Source organism: Diceros bicornis, chromosome 4 (genome assembly GCF_020826845.1).
Source record: "Diceros bicornis minor isolate mBicDic1 chromosome 4, mDicBic1.mat.cur, whole genome shotgun sequence".
Lineage (NCBI taxonomy): Eukaryota > Metazoa > Chordata > Mammalia > Perissodactyla > Rhinocerotidae > Diceros > Diceros bicornis.
In genome coordinates, this window is record NC_080743.1 from 72,899,193 (window position 1) to 72,919,802 (window position 20,610).

Here is a 20,610-nt window from a genome sequence, read left to right on the forward strand (position 1 = left end):
AAATTTTTAGAAATGAATGAGAAACGCAAGGGTTTGAGAGAACGTCCCAGAACTGGTTGAAGATCTGTCACCATGGAAATTAATTTGTTGTTATAGTATTTAAATGGAAACATCCTTTAAACCAAGTGATATTTTTCTCTTTTATTAGCTCACATTATTTTTTATCTGGGAGAATTAATTTTCATAATAAAGATATCTCTAAACATATTCCCTGAAACAGCTATCAAGGCATGAAAATGGAGGAATTGCGTTAGCTTAGAGGGGAAATACTGACCTTAAAATAATAGCTGAAAAATACTCTTTTGTGAGCTGGCAGACTGATTTAAAAGTGTGAAAGCCATGCTTTGTTCATCACTGAGAGTGGTGAAGGGGAAAGCATGGGTATATTAAGGAAGCATCTATATTTGGAAGATGATTTTTCACATCAGATGCATGAAAATTATTGAGGGACAGTATTAATCTAGGTTATAGAGTCAGTACAGGATACAGAACTTTATGCTCAGGGGATTTTCAGTCCTCCAACTTCACCTCTGAGTTCCCCTCTCTTAGAGTCTGAGTTAGTAGAAGAAGGCCTTATCAAATTTGTCACAAGTTTTTCAATTATTTCTTCATGTTTCTATTTCCCTTTCCCTTTCTCTTCTGTTCCTTCAAATCTTCCCATTACCTATGGCCCCAGCCCTCTAAAATGGTGCTTAATGTCTGTCAACTCTGGCCTGATTCTGCCTCCCCTTTCTCTGACAGTAACAATCTGTGATGCCAGACACTTTGTTCATTGCCTCAGTATGGATCTGCCTCTCCTATCTCATCAACTACTCAGCTTCTACTCATCCTTCAAGATGTATCTCCAACTTATTCCGAGATGCCTTGCCTCAATACTCCAATCCTCAGTTCTGTCAACACCTTCTCCTACAGAACTCATTTCCAGTCCTAATCTGGCACTAAAGTGACTGGTGTGGTATAAGTATTTATATGGCCATATCTAGTCTTTTTAAGTACATTGCAAATATGCCCTCTTAATATTGCTGAAAAGCCTAGCACAGAACTCCATATATGTGTTTAATCATAAAAATTAAAAGCTATTTTTTATATATCTATGGAGGTACTTAATCTGAGGTTTAAGAAAGGCTGTATGGAAGACTTATCCATGGTGACTTGTACACAGGTGTATTTCTTTTCCTCAATACTAAAGCAGAATTTACTTTGGACTTACTGTTTCTACACTTTCTGAACCCCTCCACAGTTGAAGCTTTGGGAGGAGCAGAGTTAAGGGAAACAGTGCTTGACCTGAGCTGATTCTTGTCCTCATGGGTGTTTAAAGCTTGCGTTCTCTTTTGTGAGGTTTTTTTTTTTTTTTGATGGATCCTTCATCACTGAGGATCTGCTAACTTCTGTTCCTGGAGTCTGGTTGATCGCAGGATCCAGCTCCAATTCTGGCTGATCACTTACTCTTTCCTACCTTCTATATACCTGGTGACTCCTAGAGTTGTTTTTTTTTCCCTAAAGCCTTTGTCTCTCCTCAGGTGGTCCTTTTGGACAGGCCTGAAGACAACTCCACCATAGCTGTCTTTCTCATGTGGCCCATATCTAATCTGCTGGAAGTACTCACTCATCCTTTGTTCTGAATAATGTCAGTAGTACAGGCCAATCTCAAGGCAGCAGAAATCTGTCCTTCACTCTCACCATCAGAGCCACTAGACAGCGCATCTTTTGCATTTTAGATTTCCCAGGCAGGAGCTCAAAACTGGTCCACTGTGTCTAATGTCTCTCCAAACTGAAAGCAAACATATTAGGTTTTCTCAGTGGGCTCCTTAGATCCCCTCTCTCAACGTGAAGGAGAAATGCACCCACACATGTGCCTCGCCTGAGACTGGGGGTGGTGTTCACAGGATATCAAAAGCTTTATAAAAAAGTACTTCTCCAAATATTATTCTTAAAAAATTTCTAATACCTAACCTTTTAATGTCCTTAATTTGGGTGAGGGTGTTAAGAGTTTTCTCTTTCATCAATTCTCTTTCATCAGTTTCTCTTTCATCAATTATGGGGTGTTACTTGACTTTGCAAGTAACAAGAAGAGTATTGTTCCTCAGCCAAAACTTCGATTTTATGGCTTTTAAACATCCATTGATTATCATATAAAGTAAGCATCCAATGATGGCTACAGAGAGCAGAAAATAGCAGTATTCCAGATAGTAGCAGTGGACTTTGAACTGATACAAACCTAAATTTAATCCCTAAATTTGATTCACGTTACTGGCATTTACTAGCTGTGACCTTATGTGGAATGTTTGACCCCTCTTAGGTTGTGTTTCCTCTTCTCTAGGATGAGTATGATGATCATACTGCCTCAGAGAGTTAATGTGAGGATTAAATGGTATAACATATATAAAATGATTAGTACAGGGTCTAGCAAGTAGTTAAGAACTCAGTAAATCATTCCTAGTGATTTTGTGAGGAAATGAAATATACCTCAGCAGTACAATTTACTGATTTAGTTCTATAAAATGGGAAAAGTCCCACACGCTGAAGTGTTAATTAAATTAAACTCTAGTTCATTCCACTGTTCTCTTTCACCATTCAAGATTGCAGAATGTCTCCTAATGTTGCCCACGGATCCCATGAAGACGTGAGTTCACTTTTATCCTTTACTACTGTGCTGCAGTATGAATGTGACGAAGGATATGTTCTGGTTGGAGAAGCTAAGATCACCTGCAGAAATTCACGCTGGTCATCTCCAGCCCCTCGGTGTAAAGGTAACTCCAACTTTACTGGTGGCCCAGGCTAAGAAAGTAGAACCTCCATGAAAGTTCTGACAGTTAGGTCTCCTCTCAGCCAGAGGCACCACTTAGAAATGTATTGTATTTATTTATTCATTTCATGTAGTCAATACAAGCATATAGTACAATGTTTTACAAGTCTGAACCATCACCCAGTTTATCACTCTTGAAGTAACCACTGTTACCAATGTGTATGTTTTCAAAGATAATCTAGAGGGCCACTTTTTGCTTTGTTTTAATAAAAGTTTTAATTTAAATATAACATACTACAGAACTGTGTACAAATTTTAGGTGTACAGGTCAATAATTATCACAGAGTGAACCCACCCATGAAATTATCACTGAGGTCGAGAAGCATTACCATTGCCAGCACGCCAGAAGTGTTTCACATGTCCTCTGCCTGTTACTCCTGACTCACCTCCCCAAAGACAGTCACCATTCTAACACCGTGGATTAGTTTTACCAACTTTTTAACTTTGTATAAAGGAAATCATGCATGTACTCTTTTGTGTCTGAATTCTTTCCTCAACATTATGTTTTAGAAAATTGTCTATGTGGTTACATTTAGTGATAGTTTATCCATTTTCATTACTTTATAATATTCCTTTGGATGAGTATACCATATTCTATGTATCTTACAGAAGTATGAGTTTTCCATGTTTTAGGCTGTTATGAATAATGCTCTTATGGGAAAAGAAGCCAAGATGGCGGCGTAAGCAGACTCTGAACTCACCTCCTCCCGCAGACACAGCCAATTTACAACTACTTGTGGAAAAATTATCCCTGAGACAGAACTGAAAACTGGATAAGAGGAACTCCTGCAACAAAGGACAATCCTAATTGAGGTGGAAGAGGCAGAAACTCCCTTCTGGAGAGAAAAAATGCCGCCCTCACAAGCCGCTGGCTTCATGGCCACCCGGGAGCAGCCCAAAGGTACGCAGCCCTCCCTGGAGGAGCGGGACCCTGAGCCAGGAGCGCCCCGGCTGTAGGCATTTTGTGGACCCAGCACAATCGAGACCAGTGGCATAATATCAGACTTTGCCTGCTACTAAAACATTGGGGAGTACCCCCAGAAAGCCCGGTTCACAAAGAAATTAAAACCAGCTCTTAAAGGGCCCGTGCACAAACTCACCTGTTTCAGAAAGCATCCTAGAATCACGAGAAAGAAAGGTGCACAGTGCTTTGGTGAAAAGAGACTCACCTGATAGGCCCTCAGTGCATCTCGGTGAGAGGTGAGACCTCTCCAGGGACTGGGACATTGGCGGCGGCCATTGTTGTGGCCTGGTGTGGGCGTGCTGACACAGAAGCCATTGGAGTTCTCCCTGGGGCCTCCTAGCCCAGGTCTGCCCCACCCACTAGAGCACCAATGTAATCCAGCTCAGCTAGGGCAGGCAGCCCACCATAGAGACCGGCCCCACCCTACAACAAGCCCTCAGGCAACTTGTGGGCCTGCATAGATTGGTCATTGGATTCTCTGCAGCCTGGCAACTGAGCCGACTTCAGTGGGGCAGGGCATGCACAAGGAGCGGGTGGAGAGTGTGGGGCGGTGGTGAAGTGTGTGGGGCTCCAGCTGTGGAGAGACTGGGTCCACCTCGGGAGGTCGAGGCACGCACACGGGGCAGGACTGTGTTGACTGTGTGTGTGGACCTGTGGGCGGCAGGGCTTGTCAGCTGCAGAAGACTTGAGCTTCTCAAAGACCCACGTAGGGGGTTTGCCCCACCTTCCAAAGTCTGAAACAACTGGGTGCTCCTGTGCCTGAGGCCAGCCCCACCCAGCTGCAATCCTCAGAGAGCTGACAAGAGACCTAAAGGCTGGAGGCTTATAGCAATTGTAAGCCGCTGAGCCTAACAACCTACCACGCTGGGGGCCTACTCACTTAAAAGAAATACTGCAACACAAATGTAGTATTAGAACTTGTAGCCAACTGAGCTGGGGCTCCCCACACCTCATAAGGAGACTGAAGGGCCCACAACAACTACAAACAGCTGAGCATTACAACAGCTGACCAGGAGCATAGCTCGGCCTCCCTGGGCACCTACAGGGAGAGCAAACAGGCCACAACAGAAGGACACATGTAGCCAACAGAGGAGTCACCCCTGGAACATTGAGAACTGAGGGAAGCACACTGCAGGCCTCCTAAGGCATCACTTGTATAAGGTCACCTATCCAAGAACATGAGACGTAGCTGACCTACCGAATACGTAGAAACAAGCACAGGGAAAGAGGCAAAATAAGGAGGCAAAGGAATACATTCCAAGTAAGGAAACAGGACAAATCCCGAGAAAAGGAACTAAGTGAAACAGAAATGAGCAACCTACCTGACAGAGAGTTCAAACTAAGAGTGTTAAGGATGCTCACTGATGTGGGGAGAAGAATAGATGAACTCACTGATAATGTCAACAAAGAAATAGAAGATATAAAAAAGAACCAATCAGAAATGAAGAATATGATACTGGAAATGAAAAATTTGCTAGAGGGACTCAAAAGCAGAGTAGAGGATACAGAAGAACGGATCTGCGAGCCGGATGAAAGACTAGAAAAATTACCCAAGCTGAACAGGTAAAAGAGAAAAGAATTAAAAAGAGTGAGGACAGTCTAAGGGACCTCTGGGACAACATCAGGCGCACTAACATCCGTGTTATAGGTGTCCTGGAAGGAGAAGAGTGAGACAAAGGGGAAGAGAATCTACTTCAAGAAATAATAGATGAAAACTTCCCTAACCTAAAGAAGGAAGCAGACATCCAGGTACAGGAAGCACAGAGAGCCCCAAACAAGATAAACCCAAAGAGGCCCACAACAAGACACATCATAATCAAAATGTCTAGAATTAAAGATAAAGAGAGAATCCTAAAAGCCGAAAGAGAAAGGCAAGTTACATACAAAGGAAACCCCATAAGGCTATCAGCTGACTTCTCAGCAGAAATCTTACAGGCTAGAAGAGAGTGGCAAGATATATTTAAAGTGCTAAAAGGAAAAAACTTACAGCCAAGAATACTCTACCCAGAAAGATTACCATCCAAAATGGAAGGAGAGATCAAAAATTTCCCAGACAAGCAAAAATTAAAGGAGTTTGTCACCAAGAAACCAGTGCTACAAGAAATGTTAAAGGGACTGATTTAAGGAGAAAAGAGAAGACCACAAATAGGAAAAATTATCTATTTCCATGATAAGAGGGCAATGGATACAAACGCACAAAAAAGAGGTTGGATATGATATCAAAAACATAAAATGAGGGAGGAGGGGAGTTAAAGAGCAGAGCTTTCAGACAGAGGTCAAACTAAGAGACCATCAATTCTGTATAGAAGGAGAAAGGAACAGAGAAGGACTACTAAAACACTGAGAAAAAAGTTAAAAAATGGCAGTAAGTACATACTTATCAATAGCTACTTTAAACGTCAATGGACTAAATGCCCCAAATAAAAGGCATAGGGTGGCTGATTGGATAAAAAAACAAGACCCATATATATGCTGCATACAAGAGACACACTTCAGACTTAAAGACACTCACAAACTGAAAGTGAAGGGATGGAAAAAGATACTCCACTCAAATGGCAATGAAAAGAAAGCTGGGGTAGCAGTACTCAAATCAGACAAAATAGACTTTAAAACAAAAACTGTAAAAAGAGACAGAGAAGAACATTACATAATGATCAAGGGAACAATCCAACAAGAGGATATAACACTTGTAAATATCTACGCACCCAATGTAGGTGCACCTAAATATATAAAGCAATTATTAACAGACATAAAAAGAGAAATAGACAGTAACACAATAATAGTAGGAGACTTTAACACTCCACTGACACCAATGGATAGATCATCCAAACAGAAGATTGATAAGGAAACATTGGCCTTAAACGACACACTAGAACAGATGGACCTAGTAGATATATACAGAGCATTCCATCTAAAAACCAAAGAATACACGTTCTTTTCAAATGCACATGGAACATTCTTCAGGACTGATCACATATTACGCCATAAAACAAGTCTCCATAAATTTAGGAAGATTTAAATAATACCAAGCATCTTTTCTGACCACAACAGTATGAAGCTGGAAATCAACTATAGGAAGAAAATCAGAAAAGCCACAAATACGTGGAGATTAAACAAAATGCTACTGAACAACGACTGGGTCAACGAAGAAATCAAAGAAGAAGTGAAAAAAAATACCTGGAGACAAATGAAAATGAAAATACGACATGCCAGAATTTATGGGATACAGTAAAAGCGGTTCCAAGAGGGAAGTTTATAGCAATACAGGCCTATCTCAACAAACAAGAAAAATCTCAAATAAACAATCTAACAACACACCTAAAGGAACTGGAAAAAGAAGAACAAACAAAGCCCAAAATGAGCAGAAGAAGGGAAATGATAAAAATCAGAGCAGAAATAAATGAAATAGAGACCAAGAAAACAATAGAAAAAATTAATAAAACCAAGAGTTGGTTCTTTGAAAAGATCAACAAAATTGATAAACCTTTAGCTAGACTCACCAAGAAAAAAAGAGAGAAGGCACAAATAAGTAAAATCAGAAATGAAAGAGGAGAAATTACAACACACACCGCAGAAATACAAAAAATTAGAAGAGAATACTATGAAAAGCTATATGCCAATCAATTCGACAATCTGGAAGAAATGGATATATTCTTAGAATCATACAACCTTCCAAAACTGGATCAAGAAGAAGTAGAGAATTTGAATAGACCAATCACCAGTAAGGAGATCGAAACAGTAATCACAAACCTCCCCAAAAATAAAAGTCCAGGACCAGACGGCTTCCCTGGTGAATTCTACCAAACATTCAAAGAAGACTTAATACCTATCCTTCTCAAACTCTTCTTAAAAAATTGAGGACGGGGGGAAGCTCCCTAACTCATTCTACGAAGCCGACATTACCCTGATACCAAAACCAGACAAGGACAACACAAGAAAAGAAAATTACAGGCCAATATCACTGATGAACATCAATGCAAAAATCCTCAACAAAATACTAGCAAATTGTATACAACAATACGTTAAAAAGATTATACACCATGATCAAGTGGGATTTATTCCAGGCATGCAGGGATGGTTCAACACTCGCAAATCAATCAACGTAATACACCACATTAATAAAATGAAGAATAAAAATCACATGATTATCTCAATAGATGCAGAAAAAGCATTTGACAAGATACAGCATCCATTTATGCTAAAAACTCTGAATAAATGGGGATAGAAGAACCTCAACATAATAAAGGCCATATATGACAAACCCACAGCTAATATCATCCTCAGTAGTGAAAAACTGAAAGCTATCCCTCTAAGAACAGGAACCAGACAAGGATGCCCACTGTCACCACTCCTATTTAACATAGTACTGGAAGTCCTAGCCAGAGCAATCAGGCAAGACAAAGAAACAAAAGGGATCCAAATTGGAAAGGAAGAAGTGAAACTGTCACTATTTGCAGATGACATGATTTTATATATAGAAAACCCTAAAGAATCCACCAGAAAACTTGTAGAAGTAATAAACGAATACAGTTAGCTACAGGATATAAAATCAACATACAAAAATCAGTTGCATTTCTGTACACTAACAACGAAGTAGCAGAAAGAGATATTAAGAATACAATCCCATTTACAATTGCAACAAAAAGAATAAAATACCTAGGAATAAACTTAACCAAAGAGGTGAAAGATCTGTACAGCGAAAACTATAAAACATTGCTGAAAGAAATTGAAGAAGACACAAAGAAATGGAAAGATATTCTGTGCTCTTGGATTGGAAGAATTAACATAGTTAAGATGTCCATACTTCCTAAAGCAATCTATAGATTCAATGCAATCCCTATCAAAGTCCCAACAACAATTTTCACAGAAATAGAACAAAGAATCTTAAAATTTATATGGAACAAGAAAAGACCCCGAATAGCTACAGGAATCCTGAGAAAAAAGAACAAAGCTGGAGGTATCACACTCCCTGATTTCAAAATATACTACAAAGCTATAGTGACCAAAACAGCATGGTACTGGCACAAAAACAGACACACAGATCAATGGAATAGAATCAAAAGCCCAGAAATAAACCCACACATCTATGGACAGCTAATCTTTGACAAAGGAGCCAAGAACACACAATGGAGAAAAGAAAGTCTCTTCAACAAATGGTGTTGGGAAAACTGGATAGCCATATACAAAAAAATGAAAGTAGACCCTTACCTTACACCATACACAAAAATTAACTCAAAATGGATTAAAGACTTGAATGTAAGACCCGAAACTATGAAACTTCTAGAAGAAAACATAGGCAGTACGCTCTTCGACATCAGTCTTAGCAACATATTTTCAAGCACCATGTCTGACTGGGCAACAGAAACAATAGAAAAAATAAACAATTGGGACTACCTCAAACTAAAAAGCTCTGCACAGCAAAGGAAACCATCAACAAAACGAAAAGACAACCTAAAAATTGGGTGAAGATATTTGCAAACCATACATCTGATAAGGGCTTAATCTCCAAAATATATAAAGAACTCATGCATCTCAATAACAAAAAAACTAACAGCCCAATTAAAAAAATGGGCAAAAGACCTGAACAGACATTTCTCCAAAGAAGATATACAGATGGCCAACAGACCACGAAAAGATGTTCAAAATCATTAACTATCAGAGAAATACAAATCAAAACTACAATGAGATATCACCTCACGCCCGTCAGAATGGCTATAATTAACAAGACAGGAAACAACATGTGTTGGAAAGGATGTGGAGAGAAGGGAACTCTCATACACTGCTGGTGGGAGTGCAAACTGGTGCAGCCACTATGGAAAACAGTATGGAGATTCCTCAAAAAATCCAGGATAGAACTACCATACGATCCAGCTATTCCACTGCTGGGTATTTATCCAAACAACTTGAAAACACCAATGCGTAAAGATACATGCACTCCTGTGTTCACTGCAGCGTTATTCACAATAGCCAAGACTTGAAAGCAATCTAAGTGCCCATCAAGGGACGAATGGATAAAGAAGCTGTGGTATATATACACAATGGAATACTACTCAGCCATAAGAAACAACCAAATCCAGCCATTTGTGACAACATGGACGGACATTGAGGGTATTATGCAAAGTGAAATAAGTCAGAGGGAGAAGGTCAAATACTGCATGATTTCCTTCATTAAGTAGTAGATAATAACAACAATGAACAAACACATAGAGACAGAGACTGGATTGGTGGTTACCAGAGGGGAAGGGGGGAGGGAGGAGGGTGAAAGGGATAATTTGGCACATGTGTGTGGTGATGGGTTGTAATTAGTATTTGGGTGGTGAACATGATGTAATCTATGCAGAAATAGAAGTATAATGATGTACACCTGAAATTTATACAATGCTATAAACCAATGTTACTGCAATAAACAAAAAAGTAAAAAAAAAAAATAAATAATGCTCTTATGAACATTCTTGTGCATGTTTCCTGGTACAAATATTCAAACATTTCTGTGAGGAATAAACTTAGGAGTAGAATTGCTGTTCCTTAGAGTATACACATGTTCATCTTTAGTAGATGATGCCAAATTTTATTCAAAAGTGGTGTTAACAATTTACATTTCTACCAGTAATGGATGAGTATTCTACTTTTGATAAACAGAAGTTCTAAATTGCAATTTATTTCAATTTATCAATCTTTTCCTTGGTGTGGGAGCCTTCTGTGTCCTGCTTAAGAAAGTTTTGCCTACGAGGTCACAAAAATATTTTCTTATGTTATCCCCTAGAGCTTTACTGTTTTGCCTTTCACATTGATATCTCCAACGAAGTGGAACTCCTATGTGTTTATGGTGGCAAGTAGGGGTCAAAGTTGTTTTTCCCCAATGGGTACTCAATGAACCATGTACCACTTATTAAATGGACTATAGTTTCCACAGTACTCTGCATTGCTATCTTTGTCATAATTCAAGTGTTCATATATGTGTGGTTCTGTTTCTTCTCTTCAAGACGGCAATTTTTAGTTTGGGAGTGTCAGTGAGAATTTAGCAAAATTTTAGTGAGCACCTGCTTAAGTTTGAATGAAGACTTTTATGGATAAATTCCAAAAATCCTAAGTATCTGATATCTCTACTGGAGCTTCAGGCATGCCACGACCTTCTCATAATGAAGTTGACCTGGTATGAGATTTTTGGTTGGTCACCAAGATTAGGTGTGCCTTTTTATCACACTGCTAATAGCAACTCAAGGGGCTAATTTCCCACCATTGTCTCCACTTAACACAGGAAGATATTAAGGGTATGAGAATAAAAATTACATACTTAGGATCATGAAAGGAATGAGATTTTGAGATATAGTAGTTTTTTTAAAAACTCAGATTCTAGGAACTGAATACCTAGATTTATATCATAATCCTGCCACCTAAAAGCTGTGCAACCTTAGACAAGTCACATAAATTATCCTAATTTTTCTCTCTAGCAAAATGGAGAGAATAATAGTGTTTTGCATTAGCGCTTTTTCTCTCTAGCAAAATGGAGAGAACAGTGTTTTATGTTGACAGTGGTATATACAACATTATTATTATTATTAATTTTATTGGTTTAATCATACAATAAATGGAAGTAAAGAACAACACTCAGCTTGCAGGAATAATTTATTATCAGTGTTTCTCAACCCCTCAGTATTCTTCACTTTCGTAAGATCTTATTCTGAGAATCACAGGATGATCAAAATGTGTTTCCATTACAGCTCTGTGTCTGAAACCGGAGATAGGAAATGGAAATCTGTCTGTAGATAAGGATCTGTATGTTAAGCCTGAAAATGTCACTGTCCAGTGTGACTCTGGCTATGGCGTGGTCGGCTCTCAAAGTATCACCTGCTCTGAGAATGGAACCTGGTACCCAGAAGTGCCCAAGTGTGAGTGGGTAAGTGGCACACATTTCAGGGTGTTCTATCACATTCTAAAAATGTAGCCTCCTCCAGAGTACTGTCAGCCATATTGATAAGATGTGACTTTTGTCAGGACTCGTTTCTGAGTTGTTTAAATCACTTTCAAAATCAGTAATTTTCTCCTCACAGCACTTTGTGAGCTCGGTAAGGCAAGATCTAATTCTCTCATTTTATAGCGAGAAGGACCAAGCCCCTGAATAGGAGGGTTCCATAGATCCGGGTGACCTGGCCCTCAGCCCTGTATTTTCTACAATTAATGCTATGCTTTTATATAGCCATCAGAACAATCCCTTCAGCTGTCCCTGAAGAGGCCTCCTGGGTGTCTCTGCAGCACTGTCCCCTCCCTGCCTTAACAGTTATTCATTGCTGCCTGAGAGCAGCGTTGGTCTGGGCCCTAGAGTGAACACTTTGCTGAAACACAAAGTATCTTTTGATTTCTTTCCGTCAGTCCTGAGGAGGGCCTTAATACTCCAATTTTGCTGTCATCAGGGAGGCATCCTGAAGGAATCTTATACCTTCACAGTTTGGAGAGAAGCCTCTCAAAATCTATCCTTTTATCTCTTTTAGGAAGTCCATCAGGGCTGTGAGCAAGTGCTAGCAGGCAGTAAATTCATGCAGTGTCTCTCACGCCCAGAGGACATGAAAACAGCCCTGCAGGTGTATAAGCTGTCTCTGGAGATTAAACGACTGCAGCAAGAGAGAGACTGAAGAGGAACTCCAGTTAGAAATCAATATATCTATTTTTTCCTCCCTCCTCCCCACAAAAATAGAGAAGTAGGTACATTTCCCTTATTAGCAACTTTACTATTCCTTAAATACTACTATTTACTGGAAAAAAATTTATCTATGTTAGGTGAATCTTGATATTCTTAGTGCCACCGATAACGTGGAGCTATTGCTTCAGGAGTTTCCTAGGTTTGGTGCTTTCCTGGGTTTGGTGGAATGGCCGAAATAAATAACCACCTGTCAAAAATCCAGTGTCTTTGTTTCCACTTTGATTCCTGTGTAATGAAAAATTAGGGCCCTATACATATCACTTCCTGATGTTTCTCTGATTAACTTTCTATTTTACTGTATCATAGAGTATACGTGGTCCTCGAAAATACGTACTTGTGCCTTGTCTGGAGTGTCTTTACCCTGCGTCTTCACTTCCTTCAGTACCCAGGTCAAATATCACGTCTTCCTCCAAGTCTTCTCCTTCCTCTCTCCATTTGATCACAGGTATTTCTCTAGAACAACTTCTCACTTCATCATTCTATTTAAGGTACATTTGGTTTTGCTTGACATCCCTTCCACTCAGTAATAACCAGCCTGAAAGTCTTTGAAAGCCTGATCTATATGTAACCCAAGTATTCCTCCTGGACATGCCAAGTCTTCCAATTCAATCTGATCACTCTTTTCTTTAATATTTCAATTTAAATGGCTTTAGTGTCTCTCTTAGATCAGATTCCCCAGAAGCAGACCTTGAGAAAAAGATTCATGTGCAAGTAATTTGTTAACGAAGTGTTCCAAGGAGAAACGGGAAAAGGAGTAGGATGAGCAGGACAGAACAGGGAAGGAACCTAGCAGGGCCATCAGGCAAAGTCCTATGGAGGGTGGCTTAGCCTTGTTCCAAGAGGAAAGTCTGGATTATGAATTTGCTTAAATTTTGTCCCAATTCCAGGTAAAAGAACTGTTCTGTCATTCTGCTATACCAGGCTGGGGGCACACGAGCCCTCAGGGCATCCAGTTCTCTGTGTGTGAAGGCAACGCTGTCTAGCAGCTGGAGGGGAATCCTCCCAAGAGATCAGAAGGCATGACCATGAGAAACCAAAGCACACAGAATCCTGCAGAGGAGTGCACAGAAATGGTAAAAGGATCTGAAGGAGCTGGGCAGAGCTCTTCAGGGCCTAACCAACATGTCTCCCTCTTAGATCTCGGGATATTCTTGGGAGCTTTATATTTCAGACAGTCACCTCTTCTTCCAGTTTTTTGCCTCCCCCGAAATCTCATTCTCCTTCCTGTTTACTTACCTACTATGGCTGGCCTCTGGTTCTCCACTGCATCTTAATCAATAATACAGAACATCATCTCTTTTCTTTGATTTCTTCAAAATAGCAGTCACACAAGAAAGTTGCACAGGGGACTTTTACTAAAGCTTTAGAATTAACAGAGGGGTATATGGCTGGCTACACAAGGCTGGACTTTCACATCGAATGTTACAGAACTGTGATCTAAAAAGACCATTGCCTTTCCCTGCCACCAGGAATATCTTCTGGCTGACTTTCTCTGCGTGACCCTGCCAGCCGCCAGGCTTTTCTGGCCTGACACTTTCCCTTCTCAAATCTCTCCTTGTCACACTTCATCCATTCTTGCTCCTACTACCCCAGAAATCCATTTCCCTTCACTTTATTAGGGAAAACATTTTAGCTTTCTGTCTTCCCCTAGTCTCAGGGCTTTTATATCCAAATATTCATGAATGTACTCAAATAAACAAAGGGCCATCCATTCCAGGTCTGGGCAACACGCCATAGAGAAGATTCAGGAGAATCTCTAAAATGTGAGTCCTTCCATATTTCCTTCCCTGTGGTCTCTACGGGGGGCAGTGTGGAAACATTTTTGCACTTAGGTGAATCATCCCACTATCTTTTTATTTGTTAACTCTAAATTAATTACACCTAATTATAATTATGAAAGTAATACATGCATATGAAAATAAGAATTCAAACCTTACAAAGGGATTTATAAAAAATAAAAAACAATTCTCTCCTGCTTCAGTCCTACTCTATTTTGAGTTTTTCTGCTAATTCCCTTAATCACTCTGAAGAGGATGCACACAATATATCATTTGACTTTTTATCTCTGAACCATATTTTTTTTTAATAATTTTATTTATTTATTTATTTTCCCCCAAAGCCCCAGTAGATAGTTGTATGTCATAGCTGCACATCCTTCTAGTTGCTGTATGTGGGACGCGGCCTCAGCGTGGCCGGAGAGGCGGTGAGCCGGTGCGCGCCCGGGATCCGAACCCGGGCCGCCAGCAGCGGAGCATGCGCACTTAACTGCTAAGCCATGGGGCCGGCCCTGAACCATATATTTTGATTTCCTGCTACAAATGATCAATCTAGCTCCTACTTTCCCTCTCCTCTCTCTCTCAGTCAGTCTCATTTAATTTTATATTCTTTTACTAAATACTTGTCTTTATGGGTTTAAATAATGCACTTAAACCTCTATTATTTATGCAATTTTATTTTTAATAATTTACTATTTTATTAAAGTAATACAAGTTAGATAATTAAACAGTCAAACAATCCCAAAAGACTTGTAATGAAAACTCTAGTATTCTGACCCACTCAATTCCACCCTTTGGTCTCATTCCTCTAAAATAACCACTTTCAACTCCTTTAGCTCTTTCTTATATTTATCTATATATTTCCAAATAATATTCTCATGCTACTTATGTTTATTTATTATTTTTAAACATTATGTATTGATTTACTATTGAAAGAGAATAAGAATTTAGGTCCTTTACAGCACCATCTTTCCTCACAGTGTCATTATATCCCACTCTTTGGTTAAATTAATATTCAACATTTATACTACTATGACTTAGCAAATCTTGATCTTTGCTAAACCAAGGTAAGCCAAGCAGTGGTCTATGAATATATTTCCTTACAAGACATCTCTTTAACCTTTATGGTATTAATAATTTATCTTGTTTTTTGGTTTAGTTTTCTATATTCCTGTTGCTGATTCTTGTTATATGCTCCAAAGATCTGTCATAGTCTAGCAATATATTTCCTAATGCTCAGACACATCAGATGCTGTTTCAACTTCACACACTTGCCCAACACCACACCTGGAGACTTCCCTCCCAGGCCCTCTGTTCAGTGGTTCTGAAATGAACTGTTTACTTTTAAATCTTAGGTCTTCTCTTTGCTGTTCTCTTTACTACTTTCATTCCAAATCTTAATCTGTTCTGGTTTATTTCCTCACTTTTGCTGGAACAGATCCTTCAGAATGTGCCTAAGAAAGGATGCCTGGGAAGTAAATTTTTGAGTCTTTACATGTCTTAAAATATCTTTTTTTGCTACCCTCACAGTTAATTGATAGATTGCTTGTATGTAGAAGTCTGGATTCTCTCAAAATTTTGAAGGCATTTCTCCATTGCCATGTGCTTTCCAGTGCTGCTATGGAACAATCCATGATATTCCAATCCTTGATACGTTATTGATCTCTTTTTTCTCTCTCTCTTTTCTCTCTGGGAGATTTTATTTCTTCTCTTTATCCTTGCAGCCTTGCTGTAGGATGTTTTTCATGTACTGACCTAGGTACTTGCTGGGACCTTTAAATCTGGAAATGCATGTGTTTCAGATCAGGGAAAATTTTTAGAATTTTTTTTATGTTATTTTCTGTTTTGATTTTATTTTGTCATATTTGTTTTGTTTTCCCTTGGAATGTTTTCTAGTAAAATATTGCTTTAATCTTTCTTTTCTGTCCTACTTCCCATATCTTGTTCTTTGTGTTTTACTTTTTGGGAGATTTTCTTGACTTTGTATTTTAAGACTTTTATTGAAGTTTAAAATCTATTTATCATATTTTAATTTCCAGCTGCTTGTTCTTGTTCTCTACATATTCCTTTTATGTAGTATCCTGTTCTTTCTTCATGGATGCAATGTCACTTTTTCTGTCTCTCAAAATATTAATTATAGAGTGGGTTTTGGGAGACATTCCTTGCTCTCTGTTCATATGAAGGAATGGAACCCTAAAATATTGATTTACATATCTGTATGTATGAGTGAGGTTTCTCTAATATTGAACTTCTCTGTAACATGATGGGCAGCAAGAAGATTTAACTATTTGTATGTTTGTTTTATTTTTAAATAGGACGTGTATCTTCAGGTCTTTTCTCTGGGGGTGCTCAATGCCTCCTGAGAAGATTTCTGGAATCCTCTCCCTATTGATCTATCAACCTTAGTCTTTATCTTGAGTTTCTATTACTTATATGTACTATGTAAAATGAAGAAATGAGTGCTTCTAAGTTTATGTTCAACTTCATTGCCCTTTCCACCTGTCAAGCTCTGTCTACATCCTATTATTTTTGTACTGCATCATTTATAGCACTTGGATTCTATCCAGTATCTATCATCCCTTCCCATTGAAGGCAGAACTAACCTGTGCCATATACTACACTTACTATTTCATTTCTGGGCTTTGTTCACAGTAAGTGTTCAATAATCATTTCATAAAAAGATATTTGAAGTTCCATGAGCTTAAAGCTTAGTACAGAAGATCAATTTTTAAAACTCTCTGCTGAATGTAATTCCTTCTATGATGCCACAAACCAAAAACAAGTGATCTGTTCCTTTTCTGCATTTAATGGAGAGCCCAGGGCCATGAAAAAGGTCAGGAATAGCCAAGACAATCTTGAAACAGAACGAAGCTGGAGGACAAATCTTACTAGATTTCAAGACTGATTATAAATCTATATTAATTAAGACAGTGTGGTATTGGTACAAATAGAATCAAGCTGACTATGCAGCTGAATAGAGAATCCAGAAATACATATAATTTATATTTATCTTAATATATTTACCTTAATTGTGACAAATTTGACTCTTCAATGTGATGGGAAAGGATATTTTTTTCAATACATATACCCTAGGTCAATTGTAAAGCTATGTGGAAAAATTGTATCTTGACCCCTACCTTATCTACCCAAAAGAAATACAAAGTGAATTATAGATCTACATGTGAAAGGTAAAAAAATAAATAACACACATAGGAGAATATCTTCATGATCTTGAAGTAGGTAAATATTTCTTATATACAACATAAAAAGCATTATGAAAAAAACTTATAAATTGTCCAATATTAAAATAAAGACTCTATTTATCTAAAGACACCATTAAGATTCTCCAAAGAGGATGTACAAATGGTCAGCAAGCACATGAAAACATTCTCAACATTTTTAGTCATGAGGGAAACACAAATTGAAACCACAGTGGCATACCACTTCCCACTCACTAGGATGATTATAATTTCTTTAAAAAATTGAAAATAACAAGTGTTGGGAGGATGTGGAAAAACTGGAACACTCATACATTGCTGGTAGGAATGTAAAATGCTGTAGCTGCTGTGAAAAAACTTTGGCAGTTCCTCAAATAGTTAGAGTTACCATGTGATCCAGCAGTTCACTCCTAGCTATACACCCAAGAGAATCGAAAGCACATCTTCATACAAACACATGTACATGAATGTTCACAGCAGCACTGTTTGTAATAGCCAAAAAGTGGAAACAACGCAACTGATGAATGGATAAACAAAATGAGGTATATCCATACAATGGAATATTATTCAGCCATAAAAGGGAATGAAGTACTGATACATGCTACAACATAGATGAACCTTGAAAACATTATGCTAAGTGACAGAAGCCAGACACAAAGGACCACATACAGTATGATTTAATTTATATGAAATACGAAGAATAGGCAAATACTAGATTAGTAGTTGCTAGGGAATAGGGGGAGAGAAGGAATGAGGAGTGACTGCTAAAGGGTATGGGGTTTCTTTTTGGGGTGATGAAAATGTTCTGGAATTAGATAGTGGCGATGATTGCACAACTTTATGAATTGTACACTGTAAAGTGGTTAATTTTATGGTACATCAATTATATCTCAAAAAAAAAGTCACTGAATTGGGCTGAATTTTGTCCCCCACAAATTCATATGTTCATATCCTCCAGAAATTCATATGTTCAAGCAACTGTATTTGGAGACAAAGTCTTTAAAAAGGTGCTAAGTTAAAATGAGGTCTTTAGGGTGGGCCCTAATACAATATGACTGGTGACCTTATAAGAAGAGGAAATTGGGACAGAGAGAGAGAGCGATATCAGACATGTGCACTTGCAGAGGAATGACCATGTGAAGACACAACAAGAACGCAGCCATATGCAAGCCAAGGAGAGACCTGGAGCAGATTTTCCCTCTCAGCCCTCATAAAAAACTATACCTTGGGGCCAGCCCAGTGGCGCAGCGGTTAAGCACACGCGCTCCGCTTCGGTGGCCCGAGGGTTCGCTGGTTCGGATCCCAGGCACGCACGGAAGCACCGCTCATCAAGCCAGGCTGTGGTGGCATCCCATATAAAGTAGAGGAAGACGGGCATGGATGTTAGCCCAGGGCTGATCTTCCTTGGCAAAAAGAGGAGGATTGGCATAGGATGTTAGCTCAGGGCTGGTCTTCCTCACGAAAAAGAAAAACTAAACATGCTGACGCTTTGATCTCAGACTTCCAGGCCCCAAAACCGTGAGAAAATAAATCTCTGTTGTTTAAGCCACCCAATCTGTGATATTTTGTTTTGGCAGCCCCAGCATGCTAATACAGGTAACCACAAAGAGAGTGAAAGGGCAAGCCATAGTCTGGGAAGTGATATTTGCAATATCTCTGTGAAGACTTATATCTAAAATATATAAAGAACTCTTACAAATAAATAAGAAAAATGTAATCAACCCACCAAATGAATGGAGAAAAGACCTGAAGGGCCTTCACAAAAAAAGATATCCAACTGGCCTATAGACATATGAAAAGATGATCAACTTCATTAGTCATCAGGGAAATTAAAATCAAAACTACAGAGCATGGTCGGGGCCGGCCCAGTAGCATAGTGGTTGGGTTCATGCACTCCACTTCAGTGGCCCGGGGCTCGCGGGTTCGGATCCCAGGCGCAGACCTACGCACCACTCATCAGGCCATGCTGTGGCAGTATCCCATATACAGGATAGAGGGAGACGGGCACAGATGTTGGCTCAGAGCTAATCTTCCTCAGCAAAAAGAGGAAGATTGGCAATGGATGTTAACTCACGGCCAATCTTACTTACCAAAAAAAAAAAAACCCCAAAGTGCATGGTTGGACCACAATGTGGATGAACCCCAAGAGCATTATGCTAAATGAAGTAAATCTGACAAAGAAAAACAAATACCATATGATGTCTCTTACATGTGGAATCTAAAAAAATATATGTGTGTGTGTGTGTGTGTGTGTGTGTGTGTGTATATAGATATATATATAAAAAACTAAGCTCACAAATACAGAGAATAGATTGGTGGTTGCCAAAGGCAGGGGGTGGGAGAAATGTGTGAACTGTTTTTGTTTTTTTTTTATTTTAAATAAATTAAAACAAAATTAAAAAAATAATTTTAAAAAGTCCTTTACCGTGAAAGTGTATGTTACATTTCATCTAAATTGATGAAACCTTTTTCCTTGTAGCTATGCATGCATACAGCAAAAGAACAATATTTCAGTGTACTATACTGCGCAAAAATTCCAGAAGACAAATTAACTCTTTCTAGAGTTAATGAGCATTTGCTCATTCAACTATAAATTTTAAGTATAACAGAACTTTGCAGAAGTAAAGCAGCTGCTACTGAATTTTGTTTCTTAGAAAGGGAAGTTGGAAAGAAAAAATTGGTTAAATGTTTTAAGCGGTTGTTGATTTTCCTAAGAGTTAAAGTAGGTCAAGGAAATACACTCACACATGCACACAGAGAGAGAGACCATTCACAAATACATGAGGGATCAGGCTAACTTTCGCAAGAAATTTCAGGTATAAGTACAGTAGTTATCTACTGAGAAGGTAAATTGGGCTTGGTGCTAGCAGCAATAAAAGAGCAACTATATTAAAAACAAACAAACAAAAACCACAGTGCAATTTCACTACGTACCCAGAAGAATTGCTAAAATGATAAAATACCAAGTGTTAGCAAGAATGTATTGCAACCATAACTCTGCAAAACTGCTAGTGAAAGTATAAATTCATCCAAGTGCCTTGGAAAGTTCTTTGGCAGTAACTACTAAAGCTGAGCATGTGCCTACTCTATGATCTAGTAATTCCACCCCTAGGTATTACCCCTCAGAAATGCATCCATCCATTCAACAA

General features: G+C 38.8%; 1 protein-coding gene and 1 long non-coding RNA gene across 2 annotated transcripts in view; one reads left to right on the forward strand and one right to left on the reverse strand.

Annotated features, from left to right (window-relative positions):
• Positions 1-20,610, reverse strand: part of LOC131404733 (uncharacterized) — an 84,671-nt gene that overhangs the window by 62,058 nt on the left and 2,003 nt on the right. The window lies entirely within an intron of this gene.
• On the forward strand, positions 2,529-13,276 carry LOC131404731 (C4b-binding protein alpha chain-like). The gene is made up of 3 exons (XM_058539726.1): positions 2,529-2,750; positions 11,492-11,667; positions 12,260-13,276. The coding sequence occupies exons 1-3, from the start codon at positions 2,588-2,590 to the stop codon at positions 12,398-12,400; spliced, it is 480 nt and encodes a 159-aa protein (XP_058395709.1). The 5' UTR covers positions 2,529-2,587; the 3' UTR covers positions 12,401-13,276.